Source organism: Hippoglossus hippoglossus, chromosome 7, assembly GCF_009819705.1.
Source record: "Hippoglossus hippoglossus isolate fHipHip1 chromosome 7, fHipHip1.pri, whole genome shotgun sequence".
In the NCBI taxonomy this organism is placed as follows: Eukaryota; Metazoa; Chordata; class Actinopteri; order Pleuronectiformes; family Pleuronectidae; genus Hippoglossus; species Hippoglossus hippoglossus.
The window spans coordinates 1,684,515-1,703,852 of record NC_047157.1 but is presented as its reverse complement, the minus strand read 5'-3'; the positions used below and the strand labels follow the sequence as shown (position 1 = coordinate 1,703,852).

Genomic DNA, 19,338 nt, shown 5'->3' with positions numbered 1-19,338 from the left:
ACTGTCTTTTCTGCCTCTGCGGAAGGAGGACCACATGGCACTAAACCTCTTGAGGGCCCCTTGTCGTCCACCTTCATCTTCACCTGATGGAATGGGACCTGATGGAGAAACAAAAGCTGCTCATCACTGACACTGTCACACAATCACACAACAACATTACCCCCCGCTCCTCTTTTTAACTTTATCGTTAAAACTATATTTAACAGAATAGACAATGCAGAAAAGAAGTTTTGGAATTTTGGTTTACATTTTAGATGAAAAGCATGTATATTAATTTCCTAATTCAAGTTCTATATTTTTGGTAGAATTTGTGTTTTGTTTTTTTATTCATTGTTATTTATAAATAAGTTTAGGTTAAGGTTAAACTAAAATATCGAGGCTCAATTATATATGTCATATTGTCATAAATATTTAATAACATCATCTTTTTTTGTTTGTTAACATGTCAGTATCTATATCGTTGGGCTCTATAAATAATACACACTTGATAATATGTTTATAATTAAGAATCTTTTGAGTAATTTCTTTCCATCATGATGCAGTAAACATCTGGCTCACTCATTGATTGATCATTGAGCTGAAAGATTTAAATGTGTGCGTGTGTCAAATAGTGGTTGTATGCAAGAGATGCAGATGTGAGACCATAGCAGATCAAAATAATTTTACTTTTAATTCAATACTGCTACTGATAATATTTGAATACATCCACAGGAAAACAACCCTGTGTTAGCATTTGAGTAATTTATTTTACCACAAATGACAAGTTAAGATGAAATTGACTCATAGCATTATTAATTATATCATATCTATAGAATGTTTAAAAAATAATATATCGTCAATCTGCCGCACAATAATGTGATATCATGACAGTCCTATTATCAGTTATGAAACCTTATTTTGACTATGCTAGGTAACATGAAAAGAGAGACTTTTATATTGTCAGTCAAAAGTGAAATGTATCATGAAGAAACAGCCTTATTGGACTTAAGCGACTGTTCTTACCGTGGTTTCCAGCGACATCAGAGATGATGTTCCCTATGGGCTGTTCACCTACACAAGACAGAGGTTTGGTCAATATAATGCAACTCAGGAACAGTCCTGATTCAGTGACAGGGACTGTCCAATGGCTGCCATTCTGCTGGCATTATGCTACACTGTGGAAAAATATTATATTATTAAACCTGAGGTAAAAAATCATCTAAACTCAAATCCAGCACCCAGTAGAGCTCATACCTCCAGCCGTGCACTTAAATTCCATACCAAATCCATCATGTTCATTCAGACATGGTTCTATAACTTTTGAGGATACAAGATAGAAACCTTAATGGCTTCTATCTTGGCTCACGTCCCACCTTTCCAAGGGGCATACAAGGCATTTCTGAAATACTGAAAGAATTCCTTTAATTTATTTTTGCACAAACTTGAGTCAACTTTGGAACTCTCAAAAATATACAAATTAGGATGTGAAAAGAAGAAAGAACGCGGCAGAATCAAATACTGCAGAAAACAAAGAAGACAAAATGCCTATCAATGAGATGCTGATCAAACTTGATGAAGTAAAGACTGTAAAATGTGAATCCCACATGAAGAATGTGAGAAACTACTCTGTACCAGTAAATTGTGAGGAAGTTACTATATGATTAAAAAAATTAAACATAGGAGGAAAACTGAACATTGAATGGATGCAACATACATTTGGCCTGAGAAAGAACACAATGAAGTGACTGCATGACTTTTATGAATTTGAGAGGGGAGATTCCTCTTGATTATAAATGCATAAAATAAATGTGCAAGATGTATGAGAAACAACGTGACAACAGAAAATAAGACCTCAGTAAGTTAATGTTATGGCAATAAAACAAGTGCATTTGCATTTTTTAGGATCTGAAGCTCTCTCAGTTTACACAGATGTATTTCCATGCGATGGAAATAATCAAAATACTTATTTAAAAATATATTTCTGTGTGTCTGTTGAAAGAAATTGCTGGGAATACTACGCATTATTACCTTTAAATTCAGGTCACAGCCATGAGTTACTTATTAACCTTGATATACGCAGTCAAATAGTCAAATAGCCTAAAGCAAACACTTGGGAGCCTGGAATACAGACTGAACTTTGAGTCTGAACTTTGAGTCTGAACAACTGCAATAGTTGAAGCTCAACTATGTTAAATCAAAGGTCAACAGTGTGATTGTTATGCTTGCATTTGTGACTGAAGAACTGAATCTTAGAATGAATGTATGACTGTATTTTAGAGGTGTTCAGACTGCACATAGTCTTCAGTGCAGAACCCTGCAGCATGAGCCACTCAAAATTAGCTAATGTGAAGGTGAAATATTCATGTCACATCACTGTCAGTCCCACGACTGTATTTTCATTCATGTCAGGAACCAAGACCACAGTAGTTTGATCAAGAAGCTCATAATAATTGAGGTGAGTGAGATAAACTTATCTATAGCTGGGTTATTTCACTGTGTCCGATACACATGCTGTTTGATAAACATTTAAGTATATGATAGGATAGAGAAAATAATAACATGCAATTTATTGTAATTATTATCAATACTGTATATTAGATTCACAACTTTTGATTTCAAACTTAATCACAATGTACTCGAGCAGCCATCAATAACATCTCCTTGTTGTATCAACAGCAGCACTCTGTTGAATCATTTGTTTACTGCAGACTCTGAGGAAAGAATTTTTATACTTGTGCTGCATTCAAGTCACATGGGAAAAAAGCGTTTGTCATCTTTTAGATAGTGAATGTACAGCAGTGGTTTAGCATAACTAATACAGACACAATCTTCAACTTATACTTTTTTCTGTAATAAAATAGAATAACATAAAACAGAAGACTAGCTATCACCACTACAGCTGGAAACATGATGAACTGGATGAGTTGCGAGAACAAATGCTCTAAGCCAACAATCCCAAGATCAAATTCTAACAGAGACAATCCGGTTTCATGGTGAGCAAGCCAATAGCTAACAAGCGCCCCATAGAGGTGACACTGCATGAAACTCTTCAGTGTTATTTAATGTCTTCATCTAAGTGCTGGGGCTAAAGTTAATTTTACAATCAGGGGAAGCATTCAAGAGTGGAAGTAGGGGGAACTGATTTGACCAGACCCACAAAATCATAGGAGAAATGATACATCATACTGCGGTGTCCAAACATTATACGTGTCCATATTTGATGAAAGATGGGGAGTCAATAAATGTCGCAAAACATTCATAGTGCCGGAAAACTTCTACTGACACAAAGGGGTGTGGTCTATAGCCATCCCTTCAGCATCAAACACAAACACAAACACACACTCTTCAGCATCACAAACATACCCACATAGACACACACTAAAGCATTACACACAGAATCTTTCTGTCTCCTATGCCTCAGTTGAAATTCAGTTGCTACAGCAGCAGTAGGCTGACTTCAGCAATGCTATCAGGAAAGCTCTCTAACTTTTGCGCCGTGGCTGCATTGCATGTGCAGTGCTACTTGCTGACAGCTCGGTCGCGCTATCGTCCATAAAGTTGTTACCATCCATGCAGTCAGTCAGACCTCATAGTTTCCACTGCAATTGCACACTTACCCATACGTGGCGAGCATTGCAGTTCTCTCCCTCTCATGCAAGTCACTCCAGTCTTTGTGAGAGCCACGTTCTTGTGTACAAACACACCCCTGCCACCACCGTAGAGTCAATTAACTCTGTGGGAAACACTGCAGTGCAAGTGAAACACATTCCTGGATCCGCCCATTTATTTGGATCAGCTTAAAAATTGGATGAGTTCTTTCCTAATCCATACCGAATCCTTCAAGTTTTGTGGTAATCCATCAAGTAGTTTTTGCTAAATCCTGCTAAAAGACAGACAGTCAATCCATCATCATAACCTCCTAGTGGTAAAAAGAGGGGCACTCAGAGTGTATACATACACCAAGGCCCAACAGACCCCTTATAAAACCACATTTAAATTCATTCCTTCCAGCTGTTTTCGCGTAATCCTGCTAACTGACAAGTGCAGATGAAAACATAACCACTTTGGCAGAGGTGGCCATAGCTGTTGCCTCAAATGCACTGAAATCAAAAAAATGTAAATTGTATGACGAAAATCATATTTACATGTCAGAGATGAAAACTGGACTACAATGTCGTTTCAACAAAACCTAGTCAAAAACTGAAAAATCAATTGACTGAAATTTGTTAAAACTGATACACAATTTCACCAGAAGATAAAACTAATTTAAACTCCAAAACTGCCAAAATGAACAATGGTCACCAGACAGCTCTAGTCCCTGCTGAATCACTTAAAGACAAAACTGGTAACACTTTGCCACAAGCTGCCTTCTTTTAGGTTTGTGGTTGTCAGTGCAATGTTTGGTTTGCTGTCAAATAGGTCTCACATTTATCAACACTTAGACTCTTATATTAATTAAAAAAGCTGAGTGAGCACAAACGGTACATAATAAAGACTGGTTTCACTTTCGGCCTGGTTCACCTCCCTGGTTCCTGAAAACGACCTTTTCTTAAGTTAACAATACAAAATCTCTATTGACAGGAGAAGGAGCTTGCACTCTGTCAATAGCAATGGCGTGATAAGGGTGTAAATAACAGTCCTGTTGAACAGCTTTATACCCTGAGGCTGCTGAACATGTTACAACACCAAGCTGTCTCGTCTGTAAGCAAAGGAAGGTGTAGCTACTGAGGCTTAAAAAAGCACTGAATCCTGTTCATGAGGTGTTTTCAACTTAGGAAACATGAAACCTGTTGATATAAAATAAAAGCTGCCCACTTTGTGTTTAGGTTGTAAATTGTGTGTGACGTTTTATTCCAAATAAAGCATTTTTTAGCTAACTTTTCCATTTCTTTTTCACTAGTGATCCCTTTTAGGGATCCTAGTGTGAAGCCAGTGCGGAAAGACTCAGTTAAACTGCAAAAAAAGATGTATTTGTCAATGCAGCTGTTGAGGCAGAAAAATAATCACCCGTATTACACATGTGGATCCATTAAAAAGCTAAAAGTTGATAAACTAATATCTGATGGCAAATGTATTAGGTATAAGTTGATTTTAGTTGGGAAACTAGCTTAAGTACGTGCACTGGTTACAACCACACATCCGACTTTAGTCATATAGTTAAAAAGATCAACAAAACACCAAAATAACTTGCACGACTTAACTGAAACACACCAAAGTGCATGTTGTATTTAGTGGAAATAATCTGATGGCTCTAAGAAACAAACCACTGAAGTCAATTATTATTATTATTATTAATAATAATAATAATAATAATAATAATTAATAATAATAATAATAATAGGCCGTCCTATCAATAATAACATCATTACATCTATAAATATCACTCTTCTCATTTCCATTATAAAAACCAGTCTGACAAACTAATGGGGGTGTAAACATTGGTGGAGCACATGACACCCGGATATAAGAGTTCCCAGACCTGTTGGAGACAGGTTACAGGTTCGCTACTGAACCAGTTAGTCGGTAACATGAGTTTTGGTTCCCATGTCACGTTGTGCTGCTCGTGCCGGGCTCGCACTGTGAGTATGTGGTCCCTGGAGCAGTCTCCGTACAAAGTTCATGTCAGTACTCACTCCATCTGTTCTGTGCGCCTCCTCTCCCCCTCCTCCTCGTCACCGCTTCACTCATGGCTGCTCCACACACACCTCGGTCCTCTGGGTAGTTTCAGAGTCAGTGACACAGCAGCAGCGGCGGCTCTCATCGTGTCCTCTCCGACTCAAACATGTCATCCTGCTCCGTGTGCTCACCTCCAACTAAAACCAGCAGCACCAGCAGCAGCACCAGCACTCCGTCTGAGCGCAGGAGCTGCTCTCCGTGCTGCGTTCAGGGGACGAGCGAAAAAAACCGGTGCGATGCGACTTTAGTTCGCTGAAACGAGGAGCCTGGTTTGCTGCCAGTGAACACAACAAGCAAGTCAGCCACATTTACTTAACAACAGCTGGACAGAGCCGAGGGTTAACTTAAGTTCATGTAGAGAAACAGAGATCAGCCAGGCTCCTTCTTTCCAGCTGCAGGCAACAAACAAGCTCTAACACGAACATCTGGAGTAGACTAGTGCAGCTCTTACCTAATAAGAACCTGTTTATGGAGGGTTTTCTGGGCCAAAACTATATATATAAATACATAAATAATTATATAAATACGTAAATAAAAGGATAAATAAATATATAGATACATAATTATAAAATTAAATGCCTAAATAAATGTGTATTCATACATTTATATATACATTTATTTATGTACTTATTTATACATTAATATATTTTTTAATTTTTTTATACATTTATTTATATATTTCGAATTTTATCTATTTATTTATCTATTTACTTATTTATACTTTTATATATCCTTTGTGTAACTTGCTGGACAGTACAAAATAAAACTGTCAACTTCAGTCATCAAAAGGCAGGGGGCGGGTTAAAGCTTCTGATTGGTTTGTGAACAGTGTTACAGACCCAGCAGGCTCAACCAGTCGATTCAGCTCTCTTGGATCGAGCTATGAGTTTGGTTTGCACTGTGAAGCTACAATCCAGCAGATGGAGATGAGGCAGAAAGAAGTCATATGATTCAAAATATATATAATATGGTCTTTTTAAAATAATTATTTTTAATTATTATCTGGGAATATTTTAAATACTAGACATTCTAATCTACTCTCTATACCAGTTGGTGGAGGTAATTAGGGCTGCAAGATATTAGGAAAACATGCGATATGAGATAACGTTGTTTAATATCGCGATGACTATATGATTTGCGATAAATAAACATAAACAGTCCCTGGCTAAGGTCGCAGAGTCCACGACAGCTCCGTGGCCGGGAGAAGGCGTACAGCCCAGCCACAGCGCCACCAAGTCCGAGAAAGACACCAGGGAGCCATGCACAGCTCCACTAAGTCCACTTACAGTGTTAATTTGAGTCTTGTCATACATGTTTGGACCACGGCTATGTCAAATATCTGTTTTCAAATTCTCTGTTTTCTTTCTATTCTCTTCTTATTCTCTTCTTCCGAACAATGATTCACTGACTGAAAAACCCGTCAATGATCTGAATGACTTCCATGTATCATCTAGGGCAGCAGGGCTCTTCTTATTCTTATTCAATTCGATTGCCGGTTGGCAACCAGATGCCGGTGCTATCTTGAATTAGGCAGAAGCAGTAGATTCATGTTCAACCACCAATCAGAAGCTTTAACCCGCCCCCTGACTTTTGATGACTGAAGTTGACAGTTTTATTTTGTTCTGTCCAGCAGGTTACGCAAAGGATAAATAAAAGTATAAATAAAAGTATAAATAAATGCATAAATAAATAGATAAAATTCGAAATATATAAATAAATGTATAAGTAAATAGATAAATAAAAGAATAAATAAATGTATAAATACACATTTAGTCATTTATTTATGCATTTAATTATATAATTATGTATTTATTTATGTATTTATTTATCCTTTTATTTAGTTTTTTATAATTAATTAGGTATTGAAATATACAGTTTTGGCCCAGAAAACCCTCCATACATGTTAAATGTCAGACAGCTGAATCTGAAACACTTTATTAGCCCTTCCTCCTACTGCTGACACAAAGTGAATGGCCAATTAGATAGATAGATAGATAGATAGATAGATAGATAGATAGATAGATAGATAGATAGATAGATAGATAGATAGATAGATAGATAGATAAATAGATAGATTAAAAAAACAACAAAGTTGCTGAAATATATGGTCTGTATTTATATGTTTTGATAACCACTCAAAGCACTTTACAGCACAGTTTTGCCATTTACCCATTCACACACATATTCACACATGCAGTCACTGCATCACTCATCACTCATGCACTGCCAGCACAGCCATCAGGGGCAATGTGGTGCTCACTAACTTGCCCAAAGACACTTTGGCATTCACACTGGGGGATCCTGGGACCGAACCGTCGGACGACCCATATTTCCCAACTAACTTCCAGCTTTTCGCTACAATACCTAAATTCATATTGGTGCTACAGAACTGCTTGCATCACACGGATAAAAGGAGGCAATTGCAGATTTTAAACTGATTCTGCAGATTTCTAAAAGACTGGTAAAAGTTTAGCAGAGAAACCATTATACACCAATCAGACACAGCATTTAAACAGTTAAAGTGTTAATGTTGTGGTGGGTCTATGCATGTAAAGTAGTGATGTGTTCCATTTGAACGTCCCCTGAAATTGGATTTCAGATGCAGAGACAGACGAACCTCTTCAGCCACGACCTCATAATCCAAGATGGCTGTTCCATGCATTAAAAGTCAAAAAGCAGATACTATTATCGCGTTCGTTTTATTTGTCTCTCATTAAAGCAGTCATACACACAGTGCTGCCCAACATTCACATGTGGACATATTGGTATGCACAATATATTAAAATTTATATTGGTGGTTTATACCTGGCTTTAGAGCAAAGCCTTTGTCCCCCACACTATGAGATAAAAAAAATATTAGTTTTTCTAGAACCCAGTGAACTGAAGCCTGAGGTAAATGTAATACAAAATACATACTGTGACATATTCATAAAGATCCCATCACAGCCACAGAGGTCATTGTACAACTTAATTCACACAACTAATAGAACTTCTCATAAATAGTAAATTGACCTTGACAGAATTAGATTGTCAATGTGACAACATAAATAAGGTAAAAGAAATTATGACATCATTTGCAATAGTCCTAAGCACATTGTGGAGATTTCGTCCCTCTAACATCCCAGACTCATGATAAAGGTTATGTTTTCTTGTTTCCTCTTATGTTGAATTATTTCCTATTATTTTGTATACTCAACTCTTGTGTCGTCTCAGCGAACTTCACTTCCTGTCCTGTGTTCCTCCACCTGTGGATCACCCTGATTATTTCCACCTTCACCTCCCTAGTTTCTCTCTCTAGTGGATTTAGTCTCTGTTGTCCTTCTTCTGTTTGAGAGTTCACTGTAGTATTTGAGTCTCACGTCCCAGCCCTTTGTTCCCAGTATATTTGTGCTTTTGGACTCATCTTCTGTTTTTTAACTTTCTCTTTGCTTAGTGATGTGGATACTGTAACCTGAACTCTATTTTGAGACTTTAGCTCAACTACTCGGTGTGTCTTGACTCCTCTGTCTGTTGGCTGCCAGCTGGGTATCACTCCCTCCTTCTTCTCTTGTTTTTCATTTCCCCCTGTGTGTGAATGTGAATGCTGCTACAGGATGTGGCTGCAGGTCTTCTCCATCCTGTCTCCTCCTCACCTGATCACACCTGCTGCCTCCATATCTAAGCCCAGTATTCACCCAGTATTCATTGAATCCTCTGTTTAACCCAGTTGTATACTGAGACTTCTGTTCCTGCTTTTATTAACATGTTTTCACCTGCGACCCTGACTCCTGCCTGTTTGTGTGTGTCAGGTTCAAACCCTCCATCTGTTTCCACTGCTCCCTGTCTGGTTTCTGTCATGTTCCACCTGGATTAGATTCATCACCTGCCTCTCCGCTCTCACCCCGTTCACCTACAAACTGTTAGATCATCCGGATTCTTCTGTTGCTCATTCTAATATTCAATAAATCTCTGTTTAACTTTTACTCTGCCTTCATGTCTGAGTTTAGCGTTGAGGTCCAATACTTGCTTTAAACTTTACACACAGGTGTTGTCATAGACAGAAATAATATATATAAGATGGAAGCCCAATATAAAATAAGAAAATTACTGAAAACATGTCATGCAGCCTCTGTGTGTTCCCATGTTTAAGACTCTGCTCTGTCAGGGAGCTTTCAAAAATTCAAAGCAGCAACAAGATTCTCCAGGAAAACTAATCCCCCAACCCAATGCATGATTATTACATTTCAGTTTATGTGTATGTCATCAGAGTAAAGGTGTGTTCAGACTGAACACTAGGGAATATTTCCCTTTTTGTTCTAATGGAACACAACTCAAAGTGCCAGGTTATAATAGCTGCACCTGTTTGAATATGATTGGATGTTATTCGTCACCTGGAAGCCAAGCAGCTTCTGAATTAGCCAGTAACAGTGAAGCTTGAATCAAACCGCTGATCATTTAATTGTGTGACTTTGTAACATACCTGTCTTCTTCACCTGGTCTTGAGAACCACGGAGCTGGGAGGCACCATCACCATCGGAGACCGGCTCTGAGATTGAAATGCAAAAAATAAAGCCTACAAGGTTTGCATTGACAACTGTGACCACTTGGTGTTCTTCATGAGGGACCAAACTGATTTGTCATGGTATTGAAAGAGAATGTCTAATTAATGTCACCATCTTGGTAGATTAAAATGAGTGAGAGGAGCTGAAATATGAAAGTATTATGTTTACCCTTCCTTGATGAATCTCGCACTGATGAAAACGACCGCAACCCTCTGGGCCTTCTAAATGCACCCTCTTCATTGCTGTTGTGCCTTTCTGTAGAAAATTCATGACATGCAGTAAGAGGTGTCAGTAACTAAAAGGCTGTCTGAGATGCAGGTATTGTCTTGGACCAAATATAGGCATTTTACATCTTTGTGAATGTGTGTGACTTGATCATACTTTTTATACGAAGAGATGAGAAGTTGAAACATCTCCTTGTGTTTGGAGACAGTTGCTGCTCCGCATCACAGCCACAGAGGTCATTGTACAACTTAATTCACACAACTAATCGAACTTCTCATGAATAGTAAATTGACCTTGACAAAATTATATTTTTCATAATGCTGCATGATTGCTAATTAGTCTTAGATTATTATGACATAATGTCAATGTAACAACATAAATAAGGTAAAATAAATTATGACATCATTTGCAATAGTCCTAAGCACAGTGTTGAGATTTCGTCCCTCTAACATCCCAGACTCATGATAAAGGTTATGTTTTCTTGTTTCCTCTTATGTTGAATTATTTCCTGTTTTATTTTGTATACTCAACTCTTGTGTCGTCTCAGCGAACTTCACTTCCTGTCCTGTGTTCCTCCAGCTGTGGATCACCCTGATTATTTCCACCTTCACCTCCCTAGTTTCTCTCTCTAGTGGATTTAGTCTCTGTTGTCCTTCTTCTGTTTGAGAGTTCACTGTAGTATTTGAGTCTCACGTCCCAGCCCTTTGTTCCCAGTATATTTGTGCTTTTGGACTCATCTTCTGTTTTTTAACTTCCTCTTTGCTTAGTGATGTGGATACTGTAACCTGAACTCTATTTTGAGACTTTAGCTCAACTACTCGGTGTGTCTTGACTCCTCTGTCTGTTGGCTGCCAGCTGGGTATCACTCCCTCCTTCTTCTCTTGTTTTTCATTTCCCCCTTTGTGTCCTTTCTGTCTCCCCCTGTGTGTGAGTGTGAATGCTGCTACAGGATGTGGCTGCAGGTCTTCTCCATCCTGTCTCCTCCTCACCTGATCACACCTGCTGCCTCCATATCTAAGCCCAGTATTCACCCAGTATTCATTGAATCCTCTGTTTAACCCAGTTGTATACTGAGACTTCTGTTCCTGCTTTTATTAACATGTTTTCACCTGCGACCCTGACTCCTGCCTGTTTGTGTGTGTCAGGTTCAAACCCTCCATCTGTTTCCACTGCTCCCTGTCTGGTTTCTGTCATGTTCCACCTGGATTAGATTCATCACCTGCCTCTCCGCTCTCACCCCGTTCACCTACAAACTGTTAGATCATCCGGATTCTTCTGTTGCTCATTCTAATATTCAATAAATCTCTGTTTAACTTTTACTCTGCCTTCATGTCTGAGTTTAGCGTTGAGGTCCAATACTTGCTTTAAACTTTACACACAGGTGTTGTCATAGACAGAAATAATATATATAAGATGGAAGCCCAATATAAAATAAGAAAATTACTGAAAACATGTCATGCAGCCTCTGTGTGTTCCCATGTTTAAGACTCTGCTCTGTCAGGGAGCTTTCAAAAATTCAAAGCAGCAACAAGATTCTCCAGGAAAACTAATCCCCCAACCCAATGCATGATTATTACATTTCAGTTTATGTGTATGTCATCAGAGTAAAGGTGTGTTCAGACTGAACACTAGGGAATATTTCCCTTTTTGTTCTAATGGAACACAACTCAAAGTGCCAGGTTATAATAGCTGCACCTGTTTGAATATGATTGGATGTTATTCGTCACCTGGAAGCCAAGCAGCTTCTGAATTAGCCAGTAACAGTGAAGCTTGAATCAAACCGCTGATCATTTCATTGTGTGACTTTGTAACATACCTGTCTTCTTCACCTGGTCTTGAGAACCACGGAGCTGGGAGGCACCATCACCATCGGAGACCGGCTCTGAGATTGAAATGCAAAAAATAAAGCCTACAAGGTTTGCATTGACAACTGTGACCACTTGGTGTTCTTCATGAGGGACCAAACTGATTTGTCATAGTATTGAAAGAGAATGTCTAATTAATGTCACCATCTTGGTAGATTAAAATGAGTGAGAGGAGCTGAAATATGAAAGTATTATGTTTACCCTTCCTTGATGACTCTCGCACTGATGAAAACGACCGCAACCCTCTGGGCCTTCTAAATGCACCCTCTTCATTGCTGTTGTGCCTTTCTGTAGAAAATTCATGACATGCAGTAAGAGGTGTCAGTAACTAAAAGGCTGTCTGAGATGCAGGTATTGTCTTGGACCAAATATAGGCATTTTACATCTTTGTGAATGTGTGTGACTTGATCATACTTTTTATACGAAGAGATGAGAAGTTGAAACTTCTCCTTGTGTTTGAAGACAGTTGCTGCTCCGCATTCTGAGAGAAAAAGAAATAAGAATACACAAATATAAGACTAGGTCCATGATACACATCAATTTGTCGACTAGAAAGGAATTGTATCATAAACAATATAATTTTCTGACTTGCAAGCCAAAGAAATAAGTCTATATCCCATCAGCTTCTGGCATATTCAGAGAATATTTGACACTATTTGACATTGAATCTTGATTTTGATGCTGAGCTCAACATGGTGATGACTGCTACATTGGGTCAACCATAATATGTACTTTGTTAAGGTTAGAGAAGCATCATGGTTTGGGTTGAAATTACTCATTTGAGTTGAGAGGACATTTGATGTTATGGTTACAATAATAACAATATGGTTAGAGTTATGAAACAATCCTGGACATTTTCCTACTAATTCTACCAACGTGTCTGTCTGCCTGTATGAACGTATGTATTTATGCATGTCTGTCTGTCTGTATGTATGTATTATGAACACATATCTCGTTAACTGTTCAACTTATTGACTTCACACTTGGCATGTGTATGCTTAATGGTCCAGGGAAGTGCAGTGTCACATTTGGTGCGTTTTAGACACGCGATATGGTCAATATTAATACAATTTAAATAAACAAGCAACCAGTGCTCTGTAACAGTCAGTGGGGGTGGGGCAGTGTGCTTTCAGTCTGTGGACCGGTTGAACATGACTTGGATAAACTACAGTAGTGGTCAGCAACTGGGTCAAACTTCAGGGTCAAAATGGTCACCAGATCATTTTGATAATTCGATTAGTTTTGTTTTACCATATTGGAGTGACACACAGACACATAGCACAGGTGCTGACCTTAATCGTGATAACAACATTCATAGACTCGCTTTCCCTTTAGCAAGTTGTCTTGCAAGAAGTTGTGAACTTTGGTCTGAAGAGTGTGTCGATTGCTTAACAAACCTCTGAAATAGCCAACATTCAGTGTATGACAAAGTAACCAGTTGAGTCAATTATTCAAACTTATAATATATAATATAAAAGCCACTCACATGAAGAGTAATAGTTTCATTTGATAAAAAACATTGACTATAAAATCTGTGGATAAAATCAGGTAGGATGAACACAAAGTTTTCTAACTTCACTCTGCACCATAGACTGTCTATAAAAAGCTCTGCACACAACATCCAGCACACAAACAATACAAAGTGACAGTATATTGTACAACAGTTTGAAGGGGACTCACTAAAGACAAGTAACAATTCTGAAGTAGCTGCAAAGCATTAGCACAGGAGAAGAGAACAGAACATTACAGACAACAACAGACATTAGTAGTTGATTTTAAATAAACATCACCATTGGTGGGATATGGGAAACAAACATGACTTTATTATTCACTCACTCATTAGATTTTTCTGACTACATCTAATTTGTTATCTAATTTTGTGTTCCATAATAATCGTCTTCAATGTTGTATCTTTAAATGAAGGCAGGTCTGGCTGTTGTTCTACATTAGAGCAGCACTTCTAAGAAGTTACAGTGACCACACCTACAAAACACAATACGCTGTTGGTACACTGACTCCATAACTAACACACATTTATGACCAAAGTGCAGCGTTTCTTTAGGTTATCTCCTAAAGGTTAGCAGTAATCAAGAAGGGGCATTCTATTCTCTGTTGTGCTGCTGACATGAATGTAAGTTTCAACTGCATGTGGTTCTCTCTTCATCCTTGTTCATTACACAAGCTGGATTTACAACCTTACTCCTGCCAGTGGTGTCATACAGTATATCATGAAGCACGCAGCAGAACCACAACTTCTACATTTGATAGTCCAAACATGTTACAATGATGACACTTTGTACTTTTGCTTCAGTAAAATTTAGAATGCTGGACTTACGTGTATACATGTATTGTTTGTGGTCATTTTAATTGTTGTTAATTATTTCCTAATAACAAGTGTACGAGTGCAAACCACAGAGGTAGATGAAGTGTACTGGTCAAACTAGTACGGCAAATCAAAAAATTCTAAATCTTACTTCTCATTTAAAATTTTTAATTAAAAGTGTTCATTATGTAGAATGGACCCCAGTGTTTTATTAATTAAATACTTTATTTGTCATGATTACCAGTGAATATGCAAAATCTTCAGAATTAAATTATTATATTACTTATTATAAAATCCAAAATGTAGTGCAGTATTTTGACTTTTAAAATTTTGAATTTTTGAATTTAAACGTGTACTATAAATAATGTCCCAGAATTCTCTGTTTAAGTTTGACATGTCCGAGCACGGAGACAGACGTTTAGGAGAAACCATATTTATTATTTGAAACACTTAGATCAAACCAAACCAGTGAAAAACTAAATAAATGAGTTAATTATTAAAAATTGAAATGTATGCAGAATAGAAAACGGAATGCAGAAATTAAATCATACATAAGTTACAAATATACACATTCTGAACTACAGCCAACAAGCTGTGGGCTGTACTATACAATCCCAAATATTTGAGGACCAGTTTTTGTTAGAATCAGTTCCTCATTCATGCCATTTGGGTATAAATGTAAAAATCCTCTTTGTTTTGACACACACACACACACACACACACACACACACACACACACACACACACACACACACACACACACACACACACACACACACACACACACACAGACAGGTTGGTTTTGTGTTAAAGTTAAAGTTAATGTGATGCTCTCTGAGCAGGCCCCCCCCCCTGCAGGAGTTTGGTCGTCAAGGAGATGTACCTCATCTGGTCTGGCTGCATTTTATAAGCTGGTGACGCTCAGTCGATCTCTCTCCCCATGGCTTCCACAGCATTTAGTTTCAGTTCTGATTTGATTTCTACATTTACATTTCCTTTTCATTTCTTTAAATAATCGTATTCTTAGTTAAAATTCATGTGTGTTCTACACTACTTTGTCCAGCCTTGAGCCAGGTTGTGACAGTTACCAAAAGATCAAATAATAGTAAAGCAAGTAAAGTACAATGTTTTATTGATTCCAACAATAAAAAGACCATTCCCCCTTTTAAAATGACATAAATTATCATGAGATTATCAGTATATATACTGCAGGGACCCCAATTTAAAATTTAGTTTGTTTAATCAGCCACCACCACAAAGTAATTAGTAACATGTATAGTCAGTGTTTCAAGTTCAGGTTGATCAGCACTTCAGTCTGCTCCTCCTCTGATACCGATCAAATAATTTTTGTTTCACTTACACAGAGAGGAAATGATACAAACATTGAGATGGTTTGAACCCTGGTGAGTAGAATGCAATGTGAACTGATGAGATGGAACTTGTTTCACTAACTGCAGTATTCAGGAGGTAATCCGTTATCAGTTCTGGATTTTACAAGTTTGACTGCAGAAAGACTGTCACTTGTACTTTGTGGCCACATTTACTGTTTTTTACACATGATTAGAGTAAATGGTTCAAGTTCAAGTAAATACATTTGAAGCCTTACCCTCTGAGTCAACACCAAAATGGTGTGCTGATGTAAATCTGCAGGAAGTGAAAGTTGACAAGATGAAAGTTCTCTATTCCTGCTGTCATGTGTTCACAGCAACTGTTTCTCACACTTTACATTTCACTGTGCAACATTTGCTCTGATTTCCAACCTGCTGCTGACTGTTTCATTGCACCTCAATCTTTATCCAGAATTCAGTGTCAAGTTGATCATAAAGGAGCAACAGACAAAGCACGTGGAACACACTTACCACTTGTGCGTTGATCATAAAGGAGCAACAGACAAAGCGCGTGGAACACACTTACCACTTGTGCGTTGATCATAAAGGAGCAACAGACAAAGCGCGTGGAACACACTTACCACTTGTGCTTCCTGTGACATCTTCTCCATTGTCTTGAGCTGATGTAAGAAACTATTTATCCACTGGATTCCCTGTTAATGAGCTGACTCCGACACAACGTTGACTTTATTTCTCCATCAGTAAATACAAGCTCAAGAGGTTCTCTTTCCCAGCAGTCAGTAGTATGCAGAAGCAAGTGCAAATGTATGAGGAAGCGCTTATTTAAGTGAGCGGTTGGACTTCAGTCTATGGCTGGGATTTCCTCTGACAATGTTTAACCACAGTACTGTGACGCAGATGACACAATATGTGTGTGTGTGTGTGTGTGTGTGTGTGTGTGTGTGTGTGTGTGTGTGTGTGTGTGTGTGTGTGTGTGTGTGTGTGTGTGGGTGTGGGTGTGTGTGAGTGTGTGTGTGTCTGCGTATGTGTGTGTGTACTGTACAGTTAAACCGGTTCATCTACTTTTTGGATAATGTTTAGTACTGTGTACTTTCCTGACTCTTTAAATCATTTTGAGGCTACTGGCCCAAGTTAGATCCTGTGTAAGCCTGTTTGATTCTCAATAAATGATCTTCACATCCTTGGAGTGCTCTGCCTTTGGGTCCTGAAATCTTTGACCATAACTGACTTGTGCCATCTATTGGTGATATAAAGATGGAGCAGGTGCCAGACGATAAGATGGGTGTGATGGAAGTAGTCCTGCTGTTTTGGATCATTTGTAGACAGTGCAGAGATGACTTGAGGGAACTGCAGTTGTCTATTCAGATGATATAAAAGTGTGAATAATCCTCTGTACCTCTGGTTGTAATGCAATAGTCTTGAGTTTTGGCCATCTTTCTTAAATACATACAACATATGAGGGCTAATAATTTGATATGCTGTTCAGAGTGCAAAGGGCATGATCAAAGTAATCTTGGAAATCTCAAAGTTATGACAGTACGGCGGAAGAAAGATAAAGCTAGATGAAGACACTTGAAGCTTTGCTATCTGAAGCAATGATAAGGACCACAGTATTATCAGCATTTAGCTGTTGTTAGCCATCCAGACTTTTATGGCTGTCAGACAAATCCCCCAACAAGACGTTTATCCGCTTAAAAGACAAACTGCTGAATAGCTTTAGTGGTAAGAGATACTGAATTTGCTAGTGATGTGAATTGGGGCGGCTGTGTTTCGGGAGATAGGTTGTCCACTAACCAGAATGTTGACGGTTCCATCCCAGTCGTAGCCTTTCCGCATGCCGAAGTGTCATGGGCATGATACTGGACCCCAGATTGCCCCTGGTGGCTGTGTCGGCATTGTTTGATTTATGTCTGATAAAGAAATTGTTGTACATAGTTGCACTGCATGAATGTGTGTGTGAATGGGTAAATGGCAAAACTGCACTGTAAAGCTTTGACTAGAAGAACGCCGTATAAACACAGACCATTTACCATTTACTTCAGGGACAGGTGTTAATACCAGGTCTGAGAAAAGTGTTAGTTTGGTTCATGTGATCAAAAGTATATTATAAAGCAACATATTGCTTCTACCAATGCTGAAGAATTCTCACTATCATCCTAAGAAAGGAGAAAGAAATATTTTTACATTAAATAAACTGTACATATACATACTGTAAAAATAGCTAATCACTTTAGCTTGTTATACTAAAACCCCTCTTGTTATTACCAGTGGTGGCTCCAGCCACATTTACCAACTCTTTTAAGGATGGATGAGGTGACCTGTTCAATGTGTAAACGTAAAATATTTGGGCTCTACAGTGGCAAGCCACTATTTAATCACTGTTTGAATTACATTACTCACTTATGCTGAAAATTCATTCATCTCCCATTCAAAGCAGCAAAGTGATCAATTACCCTCTCATTAAAATCATGCATGTACCCTGCCCATGGGGAGCTTGGTCAGTGCATTTAGATGTCCTCATCCCATTGAGGTTCTAGTAGTACAAAGTACATCTTATATAGTACACCATACTCCACAATTGGAGTACCTGATATCTGAATGAAGAGCCTCACAGTCCATGACAGTGATCTGGTTGAAATCATTCTGAAAGAGGCAGTACTACACTGAACATGCTGCAGCCAACTGGATATTCAAAGGTATGAAAACCATCTCAAGGCGAAATTATGAAAATCTAATTAATTGAACTATTCTTAAAAAGATTATGACAATCATGAATTCATTATTATCTATATTTTCTTTTGTAGATCAAGGGGGTGGCACCCTATCGCCCTCTATTGACCAGCAGCGACCTACTGTAAACTCAATTGAGTTACTGCTGCTTTTGATTCTTATGTTAATTTGAGGGTAAAATTTTACAATTTAGCTAAGATAAATTTGTACGTTTCTATTTTCAGTTAGTTTAGATTATAATGGACTGGACTGAGTGCTGTAGTCACATGGTGGACTTTACATTTGTGTTTACACAAGCGACGACTACACACTATTGATCAGAGTGGGAGAAATGGAGACTGGTGATGAAGCAGGTTGACTGTGAAGCACTCCACCAGAAAAAGACATAGAAACGTGAAGTTAATGTTTCCATGTGGAACAAGATTTACAGACATCAGTCAGACAGCGGCAGGATCTGAAAAAAAGAGCTTGCCTGCGTTGATCTTAGTTTTCTTATCACATCTGTGAGAAGCTTCATTCAGGGACAGGACAGTTTGATCACAGCTCAGACTCTTTGGAGTGTGTGAATATGTTACTCAGACCACAAACTCAGCTGACTGACATCAGTGAGAGCAAAGTATAACGTCTGTGCTGATTCAGCATGGTGAATA

At 38.2% G+C, this 19,338-nt stretch overlaps 1 protein-coding gene across 6 annotated transcripts in view; it reads right to left on the bottom strand.

Annotated features, from left to right (window-relative positions):
* LOC117765128 (DENN domain-containing protein 2D-like) overlaps window positions 1–16,840 on the bottom strand; it is a 35,020-nt gene extending 18,180 nt beyond the window's left edge. For 2 of the 6 annotated variants that reach the window (XM_034591422.1, XM_034591421.1), the window contains exons 1-8: window positions 16,579–16,836; window positions 12,701–12,767; window positions 12,488–12,574; window positions 12,238–12,303; window positions 10,365–10,451; window positions 10,115–10,180; window positions 1,003–1,050; window positions 3–98 (exon numbers count right to left, since the gene is read on the bottom strand). In XM_034591422.1, the coding sequence (XP_034447313.1) occupies window positions 3–98; window positions 1,003–1,050; window positions 10,115–10,180; window positions 10,365–10,451; window positions 12,238–12,303; window positions 12,488–12,574; window positions 12,701–12,767; window positions 16,579–16,608 (547 nt within the window). In that variant the 5' untranslated portion in view covers window positions 16,609–16,836. Of the gene's footprint in view, window positions 1–2; window positions 99–1,002; window positions 1,051–5,612; window positions 6,061–10,114; window positions 10,181–10,364; window positions 10,452–12,237; window positions 12,304–12,487; window positions 12,575–12,700; window positions 12,768–16,578 lie in introns of those variants that run through there. The other 4 variants (XM_034591426.1, XM_034591424.1, XM_034591423.1 and 1 more) reach the window with 4 other exon arrangements.
* Between the last annotated feature and the right edge of the window lie 2,498 nt (window positions 16,841–19,338).